This window comes from Thrips palmi, unplaced genomic scaffold (assembly GCF_012932325.1).
Source record: "Thrips palmi isolate BJ-2018 unplaced genomic scaffold, TpBJ-2018v1 HiC_scaffold_6, whole genome shotgun sequence".
NCBI classification, from domain to species: domain Eukaryota; kingdom Metazoa; phylum Arthropoda; class Insecta; order Thysanoptera; family Thripidae; genus Thrips; species Thrips palmi.
The window spans coordinates 6,896,619-6,913,383 of NW_023144633.1; the positions used below are offsets into that span (position 1 = coordinate 6,896,619).

Here is a 16,765-nt window from a genome sequence, read left to right on the forward strand (position 1 = left end):
GCGGCACACTGGCACGTGGCAGGCAGGCGGATCAGGGTTGCCAACCCAATCAATGCCTTTATCCCCGTTTTCAATCGGGTTTGCTGGAGTCCCGGAGGGTGACGCGCCCATTTTCCCATATTTTCTCCACCCTGTGTGGCGTGCATGGGGGTCTGGTTGGTTTCCGTTTGTGCGGTGCAGTTCAAAAAGCACCCCGTCAGCTCTGTGGGTCATCACTCGATAAATGCCCTTTCGTTTATTTTATTTTCCTCCCTCGTTTTGCTCTTTCATTCATTTAATGACCGGCTCGGACTGGGTGCACTGTTTGCACTGAATTTCGCCTCCCGCTTTTGTTTGACCCAGAGAATGGCTTTGTTGTCGGAACTGCTTCTGCGCTTCTGCGCCTTCTGCGCTCCGTCCCCTCCCCACCCCGCGCCACCCACAAAAACTCTTCATTGATTCGAAAGAAAATCCATTCAAATGAAGTTTTTCTTTAAATCAATCAAATATCTTTAAACGAAGGGTGCATCTTTACACCTCAAAATCATTCCTTTATGTTTACGAAAATTTGTATGACTAAAATTCAAAGGATTTGTTTTAACAAACGCAGCGTTTTTTTAGGGGCGCCGCGTCACAGTGGGCCAGAAGACCGGTGGAGCCGGCCAAAACGCCAGACGCGTTTTGAGCTCCAGAGTCGCTAAAAGGGACTCGAACCGAGCGTGTGACCCCACCAATGGATTGGTCTCCGAACGAGGAATCCATTGGTGGGGTCACACGTTCGGTTCAAGTCCCATTTAGCGAGTCTGGAGCTCAAAACGCGTCTAGAGTTATGGCCGCCTCCACCGGTCTTCTGGCCCACCGTGCGCGTCCCAGCGACCCCGTTCCACCCCGTTCCACCCCGTTCCTCGGGGTGCGTGGCTCTGCGTGGCTCTGCGTGCGGCGCGGGCGTAAGTCAGGGCGGGACTGGTCAGTTTAACTGCGCCGATGCCGACCGGCCGATCGGCAGTTTGATTTCCGTTGACGGCAGCCCCGGGTCGCCTGGCCGGCCGCGGAGCCATCGCCTTCATTGAAACAGCGACCGCTCGCTCTTCCCCTTATCGCCCTCCCAGAAATCGTGGGTGGCGGGCGGCCCTGGCCAGGCCCTTGCCTCGGCGGGGGAGGGAGAGGGGGAAGGGGGAGGGGGAAGGGGTGCACAAGTAGAGGCCGAGGCAGCCAGCAGCCTAGAGTCCAACCGCCACGCCAGCCCGCCGCGGCGCGCCGCCCTCCGCGACTTGATGGCGCCAGCGCGCCGGCAGGCTCGCCTGGTACACTGTACTGGCAACGCACCGCCACCGCGCCACCCCGCCGCCCCGGGTTCGAGTCCCGGCGAGGGTGGATTTGCTCCTCGCTGTCCGCTTGTCGTCCGAGGGTGTTGTTATTTTTCGCTCTCCCTGCAAGGGGTGGCCAGCTGCCTGCAGAGCGCTGCACAGTGGGCCAGAAGACCGGCGCAGGCGGCCAAAACTCTAGACGCGTTTTGAGCTCTAGAGTGGCTAAACAGGACTCGAAGCGAACGTGTGACCCCACCAATGAACTCCTCGTTCGGAGAGCAATCCATGGGTGGGGTCACACGTTCGGTTCGAGTCCCATTTAGCCACTCTGGAGCTCGAAACGGGTCTAGAGTTTTGACCGCCTCCACCACCGGTCTTCTGGCCCACTGTGCGCGCCGATCGAGTTGGCCGGCTTCGGTCTTCGGCCGCTGGGTTCATCGGGGACCACAGGGCCACCGCCGCGGAGGCCGCCAGGCGGTGGGGCGGCCACCGCCAGCGCCACCGCACGCGGTGCAGGGCGGTCCAGGGCGGTCTCCGAACGAGGCATCCATTGGTGGGGTCACACGTTCAGTTCGAGGCCTGTTTAGCGACCCTGGAGCTAAGGCGTCTAGAGTTTTCGCCGCCTCCACCGGTCTTCTGGCCCACTGTGCGGTCCAGGGCGGTCCACCGCAGAGGCCGCGCTCCGAAAAGCGCCCGCGGCAACACCAGCCAGCCGGCCAGCCAGCAGCCAGCCAAGCCAGGCAATTACAGGGAATAATTTACAGATTCATTACTTCGCGGCCGCCAGCTCCGCCAGGGCGGCGGGCGGGGTGTGTGATTGTACAGCAGGCCGTACTTGAAGCCACGCCGGGCTGGCGGGGCTGGCGGGGCTGGCGGGGCCGGCCATCCATCATGCACGCGCCCCAGCGTGCCCCGCCACGGCCGCCACGGCCCGCCAATAGCGACCCACATCCCGCTCGTCGCGCTCGCAGGCAGGCCGGGCAGGCCTCGAGGCGGCCCGGCCGGCCCGGCCTGGACAGACAAATTACTTGTCAGACGCGCCGCCCTGTATCGCATCTTCAAATAAATCCCCCTCCCTCCTCCTCCCCGGAAAAACACAATAACAGCCCTGGATTTCTTCTCCGCGGGGCGCCTCTCCGCCCTCCCAGGTGGGGCGCGGGGCTCTCGGCGAGCAGCGGGAAATCGGGAAAGCGGGAAATTCGCGGCGCGGAGGGCGGCCCCCTTGCCAAGCCCGCCGTGCGTCACCGCAAGCGGGCTGCGTCGCCATCGTCGCCATCGGCACCACTCGGACGCAGCCCCACGCCTTACAGTGGGCCAGAAGACCGGTGGAGGCGGCCAAAACTCTAGACGCGTTTTGAGCCCCAGAGTCGCTAAATGGGACTCGAACCGAACGTGTGACCCCACCAACGGATTGCTCTCCGAACGAGGAATCCATTGGTGGGGTCACACGTTCGGTTCCTGCCTCCCGTATGGGACATGCGAACTGTACGCTTTTTCCTCTTGCGTGTGGGTTCGGCGGTTTGGCCGCGGTCGGTCGGTTCGCAGTGGGGCTGCAAGAGGCCTGCTGGCGGGCCATGCCGGGCCATGCTGGGCCACCAGACCACATCCCTGCCATCCTGCCACCGCACCGTCGAGCCACGCCCCAGATTGGTTTGCGATTCAATCATACGGGAGATAGGCGATTTTATCCCTCCTCGCCCCGCGCCACCCCGCCCCGCCCCGCCCCGCCCACTGCAAAGACGGGATGCCGGGGGTCGACCACTCACGTGACCAGGGAAGAGGGTGACTCAAGAGGTACGATACCGCGGCCTGCGGAGTGCAGACTGGTTCCGCCTGTTGTTGTGAACATAGACTCTCTATCGAAGTCCCATACCAAAACACGCCGCTCCGTCTCCGTCCCACTATCGCGGGCCACAGGGGTGCGGGAGAGACGGCGCGGCAACACACTGTAAATGTCTTACGGTGAAAGGCTGCACCAACATAATATGGTGGAGATTTTCTCCATAATACTAACGAAATTCGTCAAAATATCTATAAGGTACAGTGAATTCTGAACGGTATGTTACGAAGTCAGCTGCACAACCATAATATGGAACATTTTCACCATAATATGGTGAATCTTCACTGTAGAACATTTAGAGTGCACTGCAAAGCTAACTGTCTACTACGTACACACTTACAAACGCATGCTTGACGCCGTATAACTCCATGCGTCAAGCATGCGTTTGTAAGTGTGTACTTGCAAGCATGCATTTGTAAGTGTGTACTTGCAAGCATGCGTTTGTAAGTGTGTACTTGCAAGCATGCATTTGTAGTGTGTACTCAGTAGACAGTTAAGTTTGTAGTGAAAAGAACTCTTCGGACACTCGATACCGCCTTGTATCAAATCCCTATCTCGCTGAGCACTTCCTCATCTCATTCAGGGTTCCAATCTATGCAGATTTCTCTTTGAATTTTTTTAAGCTGGTTGGTGTGAACTCAACAAGCAAGATTAGGACTGTTTTTATTTTTTGGAAAAAAAATTCTGACATTATTCCGGACAGAAACGCTGTGTTGAAAAAAATGCGGCAACGTTTGCTAAACCTCTGTGTGCATCGAGCACACTGCAAACCGCGGCGAGAGAGTAGTCCAAAAATTGCCAGACTGGCGTGTCTCTCTGCGCTGGCGTACGTCCATTAGGGACTCCTCTTTCATGAATGATAATTACCACCCGGCTGGCTGAAAAACACAACACAACAAACGGAAACAAACCAAAGCGTGGAGAGTGTGAAACTTATTGCGCTATCACGTTGGCCAAGCGCGCCGGTCCCGTTCACAGTGGGCCAGAAGACCGGTGGAGCCAGCCAAAACTTTGGACGCGTTTTGAGCTCCAGAGTCGCTGAATGGGACTCACACCGAGCGTGTGACCCCACCAATGGATTCCTCGTTCGGAGAGCAATCCATTGGTGGGGCCACATTTTTTGTTCGAGTCCCATTTAGCGACTCTGGAAATCAAAACGTGTCTGGGATTTTGACCTCCTCCACTATGGTCCTCTGCGCCGTCGGTTCCTCGTCGGCCGCCTCGACCTGTGGGTGTCCTGCCTCCGAGCATGCCTCTCTTTCCCGCCAAGTTGAAGAGCATTAGCGTGTCCGCTGTCCATCGCGATGACAGACGAGGACCTCAAGGAGGTCCCCGACGGCCCCGGTCATTAGGCCGACCGGCACTCTGTCTCTCTCGCACTCCGACGGACAGCGCTGGGGGTGCGAGAGAGACAGAGTGGGATCAGCCTGCCGCTCGGCACAAACATCAATGCCATCTCATTTTGCGCGTTTCCGATTTGCCGCGCTCCTCCCCCCCCCCTCCCCCTCCCTTACTTCCGGCGTAGTTTTACGCCCCTGCGACCCGTGTGCTTGCTCAGTCCTCAGGTAACACTCTGGCACTCGTGTGGCTTCTGCCGGTGCCTCTACCTGTCCCCCTCCCTGTTGCCCCTCTCTCTCTCTCGCCACCGCCACACACCATCATCCCGCGCGGTAAAAATAAACACGGATTTCTTATTTTCACGGAGGGCGATTCAATATGCCGGAACGGGCGGCCGCTTCACGCTTCCCCCCCCCTCCCCCTGACAACCGGTATGCCGTGCGCGGACACCGCGCGGACGCGGGAACACGGGAAGACAGACCGAACGGACCGAACCGAGGAGGGAGGGACAGAGAGCAGAGAGAGAGGAGAGACCCCCCGCAAGCAGAGACTCTGGCCGCCGGCGACCCGGTTGACTCCCTTTTGACGGCGCCGATGGTGCGTGCGTGTGTGTGAGAGAGAGAGAGAGAGAGAGAGAGAGAGAGAGAGAGAGAGAGAGAGAGAGAGAGAGAGAGAGAGAGAGAGAGAGAGAGAGAGAGGGAGAAGGCCGTCGCCTCCACCTCGCGCTAGGTGGTGTGCGTGAGAGAGTGAAATGTGCAGCCGTGTGCCTGTGTTCACACTACACAGCGTGCGCATCCCGATTCTGAGAAAAGAGGGGACAGCTCGAATCATCGGGTCTATATCATTTGACCGACAGGCGCAATAAAGTCCTATCACCTTCCAGACATTTGAAATTAGAAAATGTAACGAAATCCTATGACTCTAACCTTTGCACACTCTAGAAACTGAAGAGAGTGCATGGCATGCTCCTCCTAGGAATCAACCACAAAGCACACTCTTCCCAAGAGCATGCTTGCAAGCACACTCGCTTCCCAGGAGCATGCTTTCAAGCACTCTCCTTGCTTGCAAGCATGCTCCCAGGAAGAGCGTGCTTGTCAAGCATGCTCCTGGGAAGAGTGTGCTTGCCAAGCATGCTCCTGGGAAGAGTGTGCTTGCAAGCATGCTCTTGGTAAGAGTGTGCTTTGTGGTTGACTCCTAGGAGGAGCATGCCATGCACTCTCTTCAGTTTCTAGAGCAGTGCGGTGTTCGAATATCAGCATCTCAAATTTTGTTTCGACTATGGCTCTCTTTTTGGGGAACGGTTCGAGGCCATCAGAGCGGAGCCGTGTGCAACAGGCCCGCACGTCGGAGGTTCAACTCCTAACAAACATTAACATTTAATTTTACTGCCTCGCCCAGTGTGGTTCAAACCCTGACCATGAGCCGTGGTGGTCCAGGGTGTAGAGGCGTCAGTTCCCCGAGCTGGAGTTGGCGGTTCGACTCCCCTAATTTCTTGCCAAATTTTGACCGGGCCGGTCCAATTCTGTTGCGTCAAGAACCCACCTCACGCTGCTGTCTGAGCTTAGGGGCACCCGGCGAACGCTTGTTTCGTCGACGGGATTAACCTAAGTACCTGATAGCACCGGTTCCCATCCCGAACACCGAAGAAAAAGCAGGAGGCCTCCCCATTAAGACTGGGGAGGGGGTGTAGAGTTCCATATTTTTCGTTCCATTTTCTTATTTCAAATTTCTAGAAGATGATACACTCTAAATGTTGTACAGTGAAGATTCTCCATATTATGGTGAAAATGTTCCATATTATGGTGGTGCAGCTGACTTCATAACATACCATTGAGAATTCACTGTACCTTATAGATCTCTTGACGAATTTCGTTGGTGTTATGGAGAAAATCTCCACCATAATATGTTGGTGCAGCCTTTCACCGTAAGACATTTACAGTGTAGTATGTACTTTATTGCGTCTGGAATATTTCTACTAACTATTTCTACTAACGGAACCCCACCGTCGTCGTCGGCGTCGTCCGACGCTCACGTCACCAGCGATCCTCTCGCTTGACTCAGCACCCCGCCACGTTGCACGCACGTTGCGGGGAATGGGGTGAGTGGGAGGGGAAAAGCACAACATTCTAACCTCATCTTCGCCATGGTGAAGCTGGTCTTGGCCCCGGTCGGCGCGCCGGTTAAAATCCCATTCGCATCCAGGGGGCGGCGGGGCGGCGGCGCGGCGGATATCCAAAGAGCACTGCACTTGCACTGATTCACTGCACTGCACTCATTCACTGCACTGCACTAACACGATGGCGGGCGAGGCGACGGCTGGCGAGGGCCCCGTGCAGGCTGCGGCGGGCATGGCCGCGGACACGCCGCGGGGCCACGATGTCGCCCGTAACTCCGGGCAGATGTCACTCGTAACTCCGGGCAGATGTCACTCGTAACTCCGGGCAGATGTCACTCGTAACTCCGGGAAGATGTCACTCGTAACTCCGGGAAGATGTCACTCGTAACTCCGGGCAGATGTCACTCGTAACTCCGGGCAGATGTCACTCGTAACTCCGGGCAGATGTCACTCGTAACTCCGGGCAGATGTCACTCGTAACTCCGGGAAGATGTCACTCGTAACTCCGGGCAGATGTCACTCGTAACTCCGGAAAGATGTTACTCGTGATAGAACCCCGCGCAGACGTTACTCGTGCAGGAGGTAACTGCCGGAAGACGTCACTTGTGTGGGAAGTAACTCCGGGCAAACGTCACTAGTGTAGGAGGTAACTCCGGGTAGAAGTCACTAGTGTAGGAAGTAACTCCAGGTAGACGTCAGTGGGGTAGGAAGTAACTCCGGGTAGACGTCACTAGTGGACAAAGTAACTCCGGACCGGAGCGCCCTTCGTTCTACAACGCGATGATTCCTCTCTCAGGCCGCGTCCAAGACGACGTGAACGACCCGCGCGTGCACCGACTCCCCGACGGCGACGTGGCGCGTGCTCGAGCACCGACCCACACGTGTCCAGCCGTGCACGGTGAGGGCCTCGATGAGCGGCGCGATGACGTGGACCGGTCGTGGTGGCACGCGCACGGCCGCACGCACACTGGCGGGCCGGGGCGCTCTCGGGCCGAGGGGCGGCGCGGCGCGGCGGCGCGGCCGTGCTCCTGCCGGGCCGAGGGTGCCGAGGGCCGAGCACGACGAGGCACAGCCAGCCCGCCGGCCCGCCAGCCCGCCAGGCAGAGCAGCCGGCAAGCACGCCAAGCGCTTCGGTTTTAGATTAGGGCTAAATTGAGCAGCGAGCCGAGAGCTAGGCTCGCCCTCTGCGAGCCGCGGCGCCGCGGCCAGAGTGGACGCGGGACGCGGGCCTGCAGCTGTCTCTCTCTTTCTCCCTCCCTCTCTCTCGGACATGCACCGGCCGGGCCGGCAGGGCTGCCAACCGCGGAGCGAGGAGCGCGGGCCGCGGTGCTGCCAACGCTGCGGCGTGCACTGCGAGCTCGCGGTCGCGCAGGTACACTGGCTAGGTCGGGAGCGTAGGCCAGGCCGGCGGGCCGAGGCATGGGACTGCAGGGAGTGCACCCTGCACCGACCGGGGTGGCGGCTGGTGGCGGCTCGGTGGCTCCCCGCCCCGGCCTCGGCCCCGCCGCGCATGCTTCCTCCGGGCGGCTTTGTCCGGACGCGATGAAAGGAAACCGTTCACCAGGGAAACAAAGTCAGCTGATTGAAAAGGCACGCGACCCCCGCGGATGCAAACCCTCCCCCTCCCTTCCGGGGTCCGTCCTTCAGTCCGCCGCACGGCCAGGCTGTCCGCCGCGCCCCGGTCCCCCGGCGCCCCTCTTAATTTAAACGAATGCGACTGTTAATACTTTTGCTGCCGTTTAGCCTGCCTGGCTGGCTGCCTGGCTGGCGGGCTGGCTGGCTGCCTGGCTGGCGGGCTGGGCCGGGGCTTATGGGATGGGCGGGGTGGCTCTGGGTGCGGCGGGCCCAGGGGAGTCTGCCGAGGCCGTGGGGCCGCACGCGAGCCCAAGCCCGCCTTGATGTAAGTGACGCTGGCATCGCGACCGTGGCCGCGGCCGCCCCGCCGGTGGAGGGGAGGGGAGCCAGGAAGTAGAAAAGAGTCCGACCCGACGGCGTCCGCGCGTCCCCGTCGTCCCTGCTGCACGTGTTGCGCTAAATGACCGGCGGCGGTGGGTGTTCGAACCCGGGGCGGCGGCAGCCTTCCAGAAAGAGACGTGCACAGTGGGCCAGAAGACTGGTGGAGGCGGCCAGAACTCTAGACGCGTTTTGAGCTCCAGAGTCGCTAAACAGGACTCGAACCGAACGTGTGACCCCACCAATGGATCCCTCGTTCGGAGAGCAATCCATTGGTGGGGTCACACGTTCGGTTCGAGTCCCATTTAGCCACTCAGGAGCTCAAAACGCGTCTGGAGTTTTGGCCGCCTCCACCGGTCTTCTGGCCCACTGTGACGCGTTCCGGCTGTTCGACGCGCGACCGCCGCCGGCAAAGCGCCTGCGGACCGCCGGGTAGGCAACTCGCCCGCACCAGAGCGCCCCGGAGGCCTACCTGCCGGGCGCTCCGGTCCGGCGGCGACGCGGCAGAGGGAGAGGGATCGCCATGGCGCCATCCTTGTCGCTCTTCATGGACGGCGTTACGAAATACGCGGCCTCGGCTCCGGTCTTTCTCGCCGGGCACTCCTGGTGGGGCCGTGCGTGAAGTCGGAGCGGGTAGCGGCGTGGCGGCCGAGGAGGCTCCCCTATCTCCCCTATTCGCGGGAACTGCTCGTCAGCAACAAGAGGGACGGGACGGAGCACGTGCAGGGGCCACGTGCAGCAGGGCCTCGTGGAAGTCGGCGCGGAGCGCGCAGCGATGTGCCTCCTCAGCAAGACGGAGACGTACGTGCGGCGGCTGCGACGCCAGCGCGGCAGCCACACTGCGAAAGAGCTGCCCTCGCGCTTCTTTTTAGCAGTGTCCTTTCTGAGGGCCCTCGCCTTGCTTTATGAAGCAGTTAGTTTGTTTTGTCTGCCATATAACCGCCATTGTGTGCCGGCCTGGCGGCCCCGCCCCGCCCCGCCCCGCCGGGAGAGGGCCTCCAAATCTTGAAGGGCCGGCCAGGAAGTATTCCAGCGCTGATGATGAAGTACCCCGGGCTGCACTCGGCTCAGCGCGTCCTCGGTTATTGCCGCTGTTCGTCACCGCCACTATAAATTTGGCGGCCGAAGCACTCGCTGTCGTATCCGAGCTGGACGGGGGCCGTCCCTAGATCCCTAGATCCCTGGTGCTCGACGCGGCCGTCCCTTTGTTTTAGTGTTACGTAGTAAACGGACGGCCCCCAGGCCAGGCCGGGCCAGGCCCTCAGGGCTCAGGATCCACGGGGCTTGTTGCTGAAGGTCTGCAGGGCTGTACAGTGGAGGGACGGGCCGGATTGATTCGGAACGCTTCCCCCGTCGTAAATGTTGGCCAGCAGGCTGATTCCGAGCAGTGCTTTCGTCGCCCTGTCTCTCTCGCACTCACGGAGCGCACCGCGGGGGCGAGAGAGACGGACAGACTGAGCGGCGACGCGCCGTTCGGAATAAGACTGGGGCCGCGGCGGCACGGCCGCGCCAGAGGGCGGGCTGCGCAGGGCCGCGTGTCGGAGTGCCGGGGGAGTGCTCGTGCTTGTTAGCAAGGAGCACGGCCAGCTCGGGGAGCGGGGCACCGCGCGCGCTTGCCTTCAGTTCGGCGCGGCTCGGCTCGGCGGCGGGGCTGGTGTCCGGGACGAGGCACCCCGACGGCGTCCCATGGTCGTCCCCGCGGTCCCGGAGGCCGCGACAATGGCCAGCACCATCGCGACGACCATCGCGACGACCCATGGTCGCTGACGACGCGCCGAGGTGGCAGTGGCAGCCCATGGGTCTCTAGCACGGCCACGCCGGGCTAACCCGTCCACCGCGCGTCCACTGCGCGTCCACGCTCCCCCACGCTCCCCGACGCCACCAAAAGCTGCTTCTTGCTTCTTGGTGTTGGCCGACGGCCAGGCCGGGCTGGCTGGCTGGGGCCGCGCCGCCGCGCGCCGCGCCTAGGCGGGCAACCACGCCCCTGCCCGTCGCAGCCCCGCCCCGCCCCGCCCCGCCGCGGTGGACCACGCAGGCCGAGGCGGGGCGGGCCTGTGCCGTGCCCCGCAGCACGCCCAGCACGCCGACCGAACCGGCGCGGCCCGGCGGGGCGGGGCGGGGTGGGGCGGCCGCCAGCCGACAGAAAATAACACGTGCGTTTTGACGAACCCCACCCCACCCCACCGGGGCGCGGGGCGCCCAGAGAGCGATGCACGCCGCGCTGACGCGGTCCGTTCCTAGGCTGACTCCGAACGGCGCTTTCATCTCCGTCTCTCTCTCTCCCTCGCACTCCTGAGGCGCGCCGTGGAGGTGCGAGGGAGACAGTGACGAAGCGCTATTTGGAATCACACTGGTACTGGCTCTGCTGGCGGCTTGCAGACTGATTCGGTCTCTCTCGCACCCATACATGACGCCCTATGAGTACGAGAGAGAGACGACGACTCTCGGGATCAGTTTGCTGCTGCGCTGGCTACGCCCTGCTACGCCACTGTCGCGCTCTGAAACAGCGAAAGAGCGTCGCGGTGGTGGCTCCAAATGACGCACTTCGCGTCGAGAAGGTAGCGGGCAGCGAGGCAGTCGAGGGGGTGGGTCGGTGGGTCCGTCAACTAATCAAGCACCAATGTGTCAGCGCCTTGTCGGAGCGCCGAGAGGGTCCGTCACAAAACAACTGGTTCAGTTCAGAGGCGGGTGCATTCAAAAGTTGTATAGTTGGTCTTTTGTTGATTTTTGATCTTTTTTTTTTTGCGGGCAGGGGGCAATTTGCGTGTCCTTGTCACGTCTTGAGAGAATGAAGCAACAGAGGAAGAGTCATAAATTAATTTTGACTGCTGCCAAATGCCTGGGTTTTTTTGCTGCATTTCATAATATAAGCAGGGTTTTTCATTATAACTTTCTTTTTTGGAAACTGATACAATAAAGATGCATGGGACGTTAAGAAAATTAAACTCTGAGTGAATATGTACAAGATACTTTATTATTAAAAACAAACAACGACAATTGCAGGTCCCAATTCTAGTATTTGTTTTTATCACTTTTTTGGTGTCTCAATTTGATCTTTTCAATTTTTAAAGCTTGACAATATGTAATTTTTTTAAGGTTTTTTTTTTTTCTCGACTCATGGAAGTTAGAAGTGATTATGGATTAAAGGAAGGATTTCAAGTGTGTACCTTTCAATGCATAAAATGATGTTACAAAATTTTGGTCAAAAAATGGCCTTATTTTCACTATAACATAACAAAGGTGTGCCTTTCAGTCTTAAAAGATTTTAATACTATAACAATGAGGATAATGAAGTAAGATTTCAATTCCAAACACAAGACAGGTTGAAACAGAAAGAGATAAAAGGTCTTGACAACAGAATATTTCAAAAAGTAACAACTATGAAATTTGAAATTGATTCTTTTGCGGGGTATGACTAACTAAAGTGTACGACAGACATAGCTGCAACATAACTGTAACACTGATCACATTCTATCTAATTTATCTACTGAATCGAGGAACGATAGATGCAGGTATTTTGACAATGTTCAGTTCAGTGCATAATGAAGATTTAACATTCAATGACTACACTAGCTGTTTACATCACATGATTTGTCATTTGTATCACACTTTGTTTGGGCCGACTAATGAATATTCCTTCTTCATTTCCTGCTGTTTCACATAAGTGTAAAACATACTGCCACCAAGGACTGTGAAATTTGACAGCCACCAAAGACCAGACTTAATTTCCCCAAACCACTGGGTAGCTATAACAGTCTGGAAACAGGCTTTGGCGGTGCCTGATATGTTGTGGGTCAGTGGAGATGTTACCTGCCAACAAAGTCATTACAGTCAAGGCAGTGAAACTTTCAAGTCAGTATAAACAGAATTTAAATTTTTCACTTTAAAAATAGAAAGAGGGAGATTGAGAGAACACCTCTACCTTTATTTGTAATCCTGTGAAGAAACCAATGGCAAATCCACAAACCCCTCCAATTGTCATCAGCATCCAAAAATAAAGACTGAATAAGCCATGATAGTTTAGCACAATTGGTATTTCATGATTAAGTGCCATTAATGGTATGAGTATTATGGAAGTGTATGCATTATTATAGTATGACAAAAGCCAAATCTGGAAATAAAAATAAAAACAGACATATTAGAAAGTCTAAATGACATATAGTTACAGAAATTATTTTCCAAACCCCACCTCTTGATTTACAGCTGGAAGAACATTTTTCATGTGAATGGAGTAAAGTGGAAGTGCCAGTGAACCGAGAAGTCCAAAGAATGTTCCAGTCACTGACAGAGACCCTAAACATTTAAAAATGGAAAAGTGTCATAGAATGGGGAATAGGAGTCATAATTGAGATAAACTAAGTGAAAAGCAGAAGTCAGGCTCATGCTTTTACCTGCTATACTCTCCTGATCAATGCCCAGCCAAAATCCAGATATAATCACAATACAGCACCCTATGGATGGTAAAGACGTCTTCTGACCTATTTTGTAAAACAAAGCATGAGTTTAGATTCACATGTAGTTTGCCAGCATGATGAGACAGTAACCACTTAAGTTAATTCCATAATCACACAACCAAGCTCACCTAAAAATAAATATGACAATATCACATTGAAAACCGTGGTTAAGGAACGGCCTATGTAATAAAACGCTACATCAACATATTTCAAACATAAATTGTTGGACACAATCATAGTTGCAAATGTCACAGAGAGTGGGAAAACCTGAAACAGGAGAAAGGAACCATCTATGCCCTGTGCCGAAATTCACTCAAATATGTTTTTAGGTGAAAATAAAATGGAAACCTACCTTCTTGAAAACAGCTCGATCCAGAGGAGTGCCAGAGGGAAATGAAACTTTGTTTGGGAATGTGGAAGCAAGAACTTTGAGAGTGAAGCATATCACTGTAGAAGTAACACATTGAAACCAAGTAACAAATAGTGGTGCATCTAGATCAATCTTGTCACTGCTGAACAACGTTTTGTTCACAAAAACAGTGACTATAGACACAACCCTGTGGAACCAAACAAAATATGTTAATGGTCGTATTTTTCAGAGATACACAGAAATAAAATTCAAACAATTCAACAGTACTGACCAATATCCTAAGACCACAACTGCCACTTGAACATATTTCGCAAAAAGGGTTTCGGAAACCATTTTTAACCACTATTGGTTGACAAGGAACTGACAAACAGTACTTTGCTCAAAAGTACTAATTATTTATCTTGATGAATCAAATAAAAGAAGTCCAGCAGTTGATGCTTTTTGGAAATAAAACAGCCACATTGCTAGCAATTTCTAGTGCACCACCGACCGGTTCGCCCCCTCTTCTAATCTTCTACAGAAAAATAGTATGCAAGCGAGCGATAGTCTTCGTACGTCCCCCGTATTTTGAAAGATTAGAGGAGCATTATCTTGTCATCCAAGAAGCAAATCCCTTGTAAAACCTCGAGTTACAGTTAAAAATTGGGTTGATGTCAATAGAACCTGTAATTTGTCGTCTGAATGTTTACATCGACCATCATGGCCGCCATTCTCCTCCGCCTTCTCGAAACTCTGCTCGAGTTGGAAAGGTTGTACCAACGGCTAGGAAAAACTTTCCCTCAGAAAAGAGACTATCGTTTTAAAAGGTTTATGTTTTAAGCATTGACTCTCATGCTCAAACTTTCAGTAAGGTTTTCGAATTTTTTCTGGCCCCTATGATTTCTTCTGAGCATTTCTTTAAAAAATGAAGTAGACGAATGTAAGACAGCTGGTAGGTTGGCAGCATTGGTATAAAAATAAAAGAAAGTAGTGCCCACGAGTTTTCAAATTTGAGCTTTAATGAACTTGAGGTGGGAACCCGATAAGAAAAACTCTTTTGCCTACACGTGCCCTGTTTTGCCATGGAGATAAACTAAGCTTAATATGCCTCCATGGTTTTGCACGTCTTCCCTGTGACGTGCCGAAGAGGTGGCCTACCTTGGCGGCGCGGCTCTGTCTATATAAATAAATACCTGATAAGTTCTTCCAAACAAGCCTTGCTGCAATTAGTCACTCATGCAAAAGAGTTCTCGCCGTCGCCGTGTCGAATTGGTGGCCTTCCCTAGCGGCACCACTGTTCAGAGGTGCACAGCATGAGCGTGTACTGAGTCCAGATAGATAAAAATTGGCAGTCTCCCGGCGATCGGACTACTAAAATTTTGTTCAGGTGAGGCTGTTTCCTGCTGTGCCAAAGTACCTCTGCATAATTTTCTGAAAATGTCTCCTGGGGAATATGTGCATGAGTTATGCCTTGAGCAAGTTTTTTTGTTAGGGTATCCAAGTAAAACTAGTCAGCGTACTCAATTAGTTAACTTTATTTCTGGTCCTTTTCCAGCAGTAATGCTAAACTTGTCACAAACTACAAGTCACAAGGGTTTGATTTTTCTTGAGGGCACATGTGCCTGAAGAGCTTTTGACCAGTCCCCTGTGTTCTTCACCTCCAAGAGAATGTCAAGACACTAAAAACAGAGTCAATTGAACATAATCCAATATCATTCAAGTCACACTATTTCTTAATTTTTTTAAATGTAATGATAAAAATAACAATTTAAAAAATAGAATGACTTACTTGATGAAGGCAAAGGCTCCTGGATCCACTCTTCCATTTCAAATAATTGTCCAGTGGCAAAGAAGCAAACCGTAAGTGCTCATTCTCTGCCTTGGATCGAGACACTTCAAGCTGCTGTTTATCCACAAAACCACCAATGATATAAATGTCTTCTGGGTTGTAGTTTAATACAGTATATGAATGAGGTGTAAGATAAACAATCTTTTTCCTGAAAAGCATCAACAAGATTAATAAATTTCAGTAAAACTACAAATCCACACTCATATTTATACATACCTGTCAAAAAGCTCAGTATAAGATTTTGAGTGGAAGCTGATGGGAACATCTAATACTCCTGGATGAAGTTTCTTCAGATAATACATTAATCTGCTATCATAATCTAGATTGCAAATATACAACGAGAATGGTCTTCGGTTTTTGCGGCTGCTGTAGAAGCAAAATAATATCTGTTTTGCTGTGAGCTTTATAGATAAATCATTCATATACGAGTTATAGGAGCAATCTATTACGACCTTCTGACCATAAAGTAACCCCTGAAATAAAAACATGATCGATAAGTAAGATTTGGAATACATACTCTGGTCTGGGTGTTGATAATTTACACAAATAAAATGAGTGAAACATGAGTTACTTGCCGCAAGTGAATTGGAGTTATAAAAATGGTTCATTTGCCCTTTATGGATTGGCATCATGAGATTACTGTGTTCGAGCCAGGGATGCTCCAACTTCGATTCCAGCTCCTGCTTCTTTTCTATCTTCTGACTGCGGGAAATTTGTTTGGCTGCCTTTCGTTGAACTTGCATTTTAGACTTGTATTCAATCTTCATTAAGTATGTCAAATAGCGCAATCGCTTGACATAAGCAAGAGGTAACATATTACACAAGTCCTCAAGTTTCACCACATCAGGTAACTCTGTTCCAGTCTCCCTAAATGTTTGCAATTGCAGTAAAAATTCATCTAACTTCAGCCTATTTTCTGCACTTCCTTGAGTCAGAAATTCTTCTTGTTCCTTGGATAATTTGTAAGGTCTATCGTCAATCTCAGGATTCAGTTTGACTTTTTGGCAACTGGTAGAATTACCTTGGTTACCATGATTTGACATATCTTGTAGGTGCATGGGAGCCTGCGTGGAGAGCCAATTCTGTTTTTCCAGGGAGGCACAGGTCTTACTTCTTATTCCACAACAACAAGATAACTTGCTGAAGCTTGTAAGTTGATTTGCTCCAACGTTCACAATTCGCCTCAGAGCAAACCACATGATTGAATTTAGGCCAACAACGAACAAACAAATTTTAAAAACATAACCAGATGTATATAAGGTGGCTTAGAATGGAAAAAAATAGAGAAAAATGTTACTGTCCTGTGAGTCAAATAGAACGCATGCAGACTAGGTTAAAATAGTTGTCTGCTAGTGTTGTGTTTTGTGGTGTATGAGAAATAGTGGTGTATGATAAATTTAGTTTGCGGAAATCGGGCGGGAGGGGAGACCACATGACAAATGACAATTTTTTAATTTTCTTTTTTTTTACGTTTTAGCTGATGATATCTTTAATCCCTTCGAAATTTTGTGTCATACTGCTTTCAGATTTATCTTATTTTTTTTTAGCGATCAGTTGCGTGGTGGGAAACATACACAAAC

The 16,765-nt window shown here is 53.1% G+C and overlaps 2 protein-coding genes across 2 annotated transcripts; both read right to left on the reverse strand.

The window, feature by feature from the left end:
• Nucleotides 1–11,485: 11,485 nt before the first annotated feature.
• LOC117651661 (GDP-fucose transporter 1) lies at nt 11,486–14,082 on the reverse strand. Its single transcript, XM_034395893.1, has 7 exons — nt 13,629–14,082; nt 13,340–13,544; nt 13,116–13,254; nt 12,925–13,011; nt 12,723–12,826; nt 12,456–12,644; nt 11,486–12,343 (listed from the first exon to the last, which is right to left on the reverse strand). The coding sequence occupies exons 1-7, from the start codon at nt 13,688–13,690 to the stop codon at nt 12,137–12,139; spliced, it is 993 nt and encodes a 330-aa protein (XP_034251784.1). The 5' UTR covers nt 13,691–14,082; the 3' UTR covers nt 11,486–12,136.
• A 771-nt stretch (nt 14,083–14,853) lies between these two features.
• On the reverse strand, nt 14,854–16,559 carry LOC117651659 (mitochondrial ribonuclease P protein 1 homolog). The gene is made up of 4 exons (XM_034395890.1): nt 15,761–16,559; nt 15,402–15,658; nt 15,126–15,333; nt 14,854–15,015 (listed from the first exon to the last, which is right to left on the reverse strand). The coding sequence occupies exons 1-4, from the start codon at nt 16,382–16,384 to the stop codon at nt 14,923–14,925; spliced, it is 1,182 nt and encodes a 393-aa protein (XP_034251781.1). The 5' UTR covers nt 16,385–16,559; the 3' UTR covers nt 14,854–14,922.
• Nucleotides 16,560–16,765: the final 206 nt, after the last annotated feature.

Bases quoted from the DNA above. Each gene is read 5' to 3' on its own strand.
- LOC117651661 (XM_034395893.1), bottom strand. From the start codon at position 13,690: ATGGTTTCCGAAACCCTTTTTGCGAAATATGTTCAAGTGGCAGTTGTG. The intron at 12,645-12,722 runs GTGGGGTTTGGA...TTTTATTTCCAG, and splicing joins TTCCAGCTGTAAATCAAGAG to ATTTGGCTTTTGTCATACTA. The intron at 12,344-12,455 runs GTAGAGGTGTTC...CTTTGTTGGCAG, and splicing joins TCACAGGATTACAAATAAAG to GTAACATCTCCACTGACCCA.
- LOC117651659 (XM_034395890.1), bottom strand. From the start codon at position 16,384: ATGTGGTTTGCTCTGAGGCGAATTGTGAACGTTGGAGCAAATCAACTT. The intron at 15,659-15,760 runs GCAAGTAACTCA...TTTTTATTTCAG, and splicing joins ATAACTCCAATTCACTTGCG to GGGTTACTTTATGGTCAGAA. The intron at 15,334-15,401 runs GTATGTATAAAT...GATGCTTTTCAG, and splicing joins TATACTGAGCTTTTTGACAG to GAAAAAGATTGTTTATCTTA.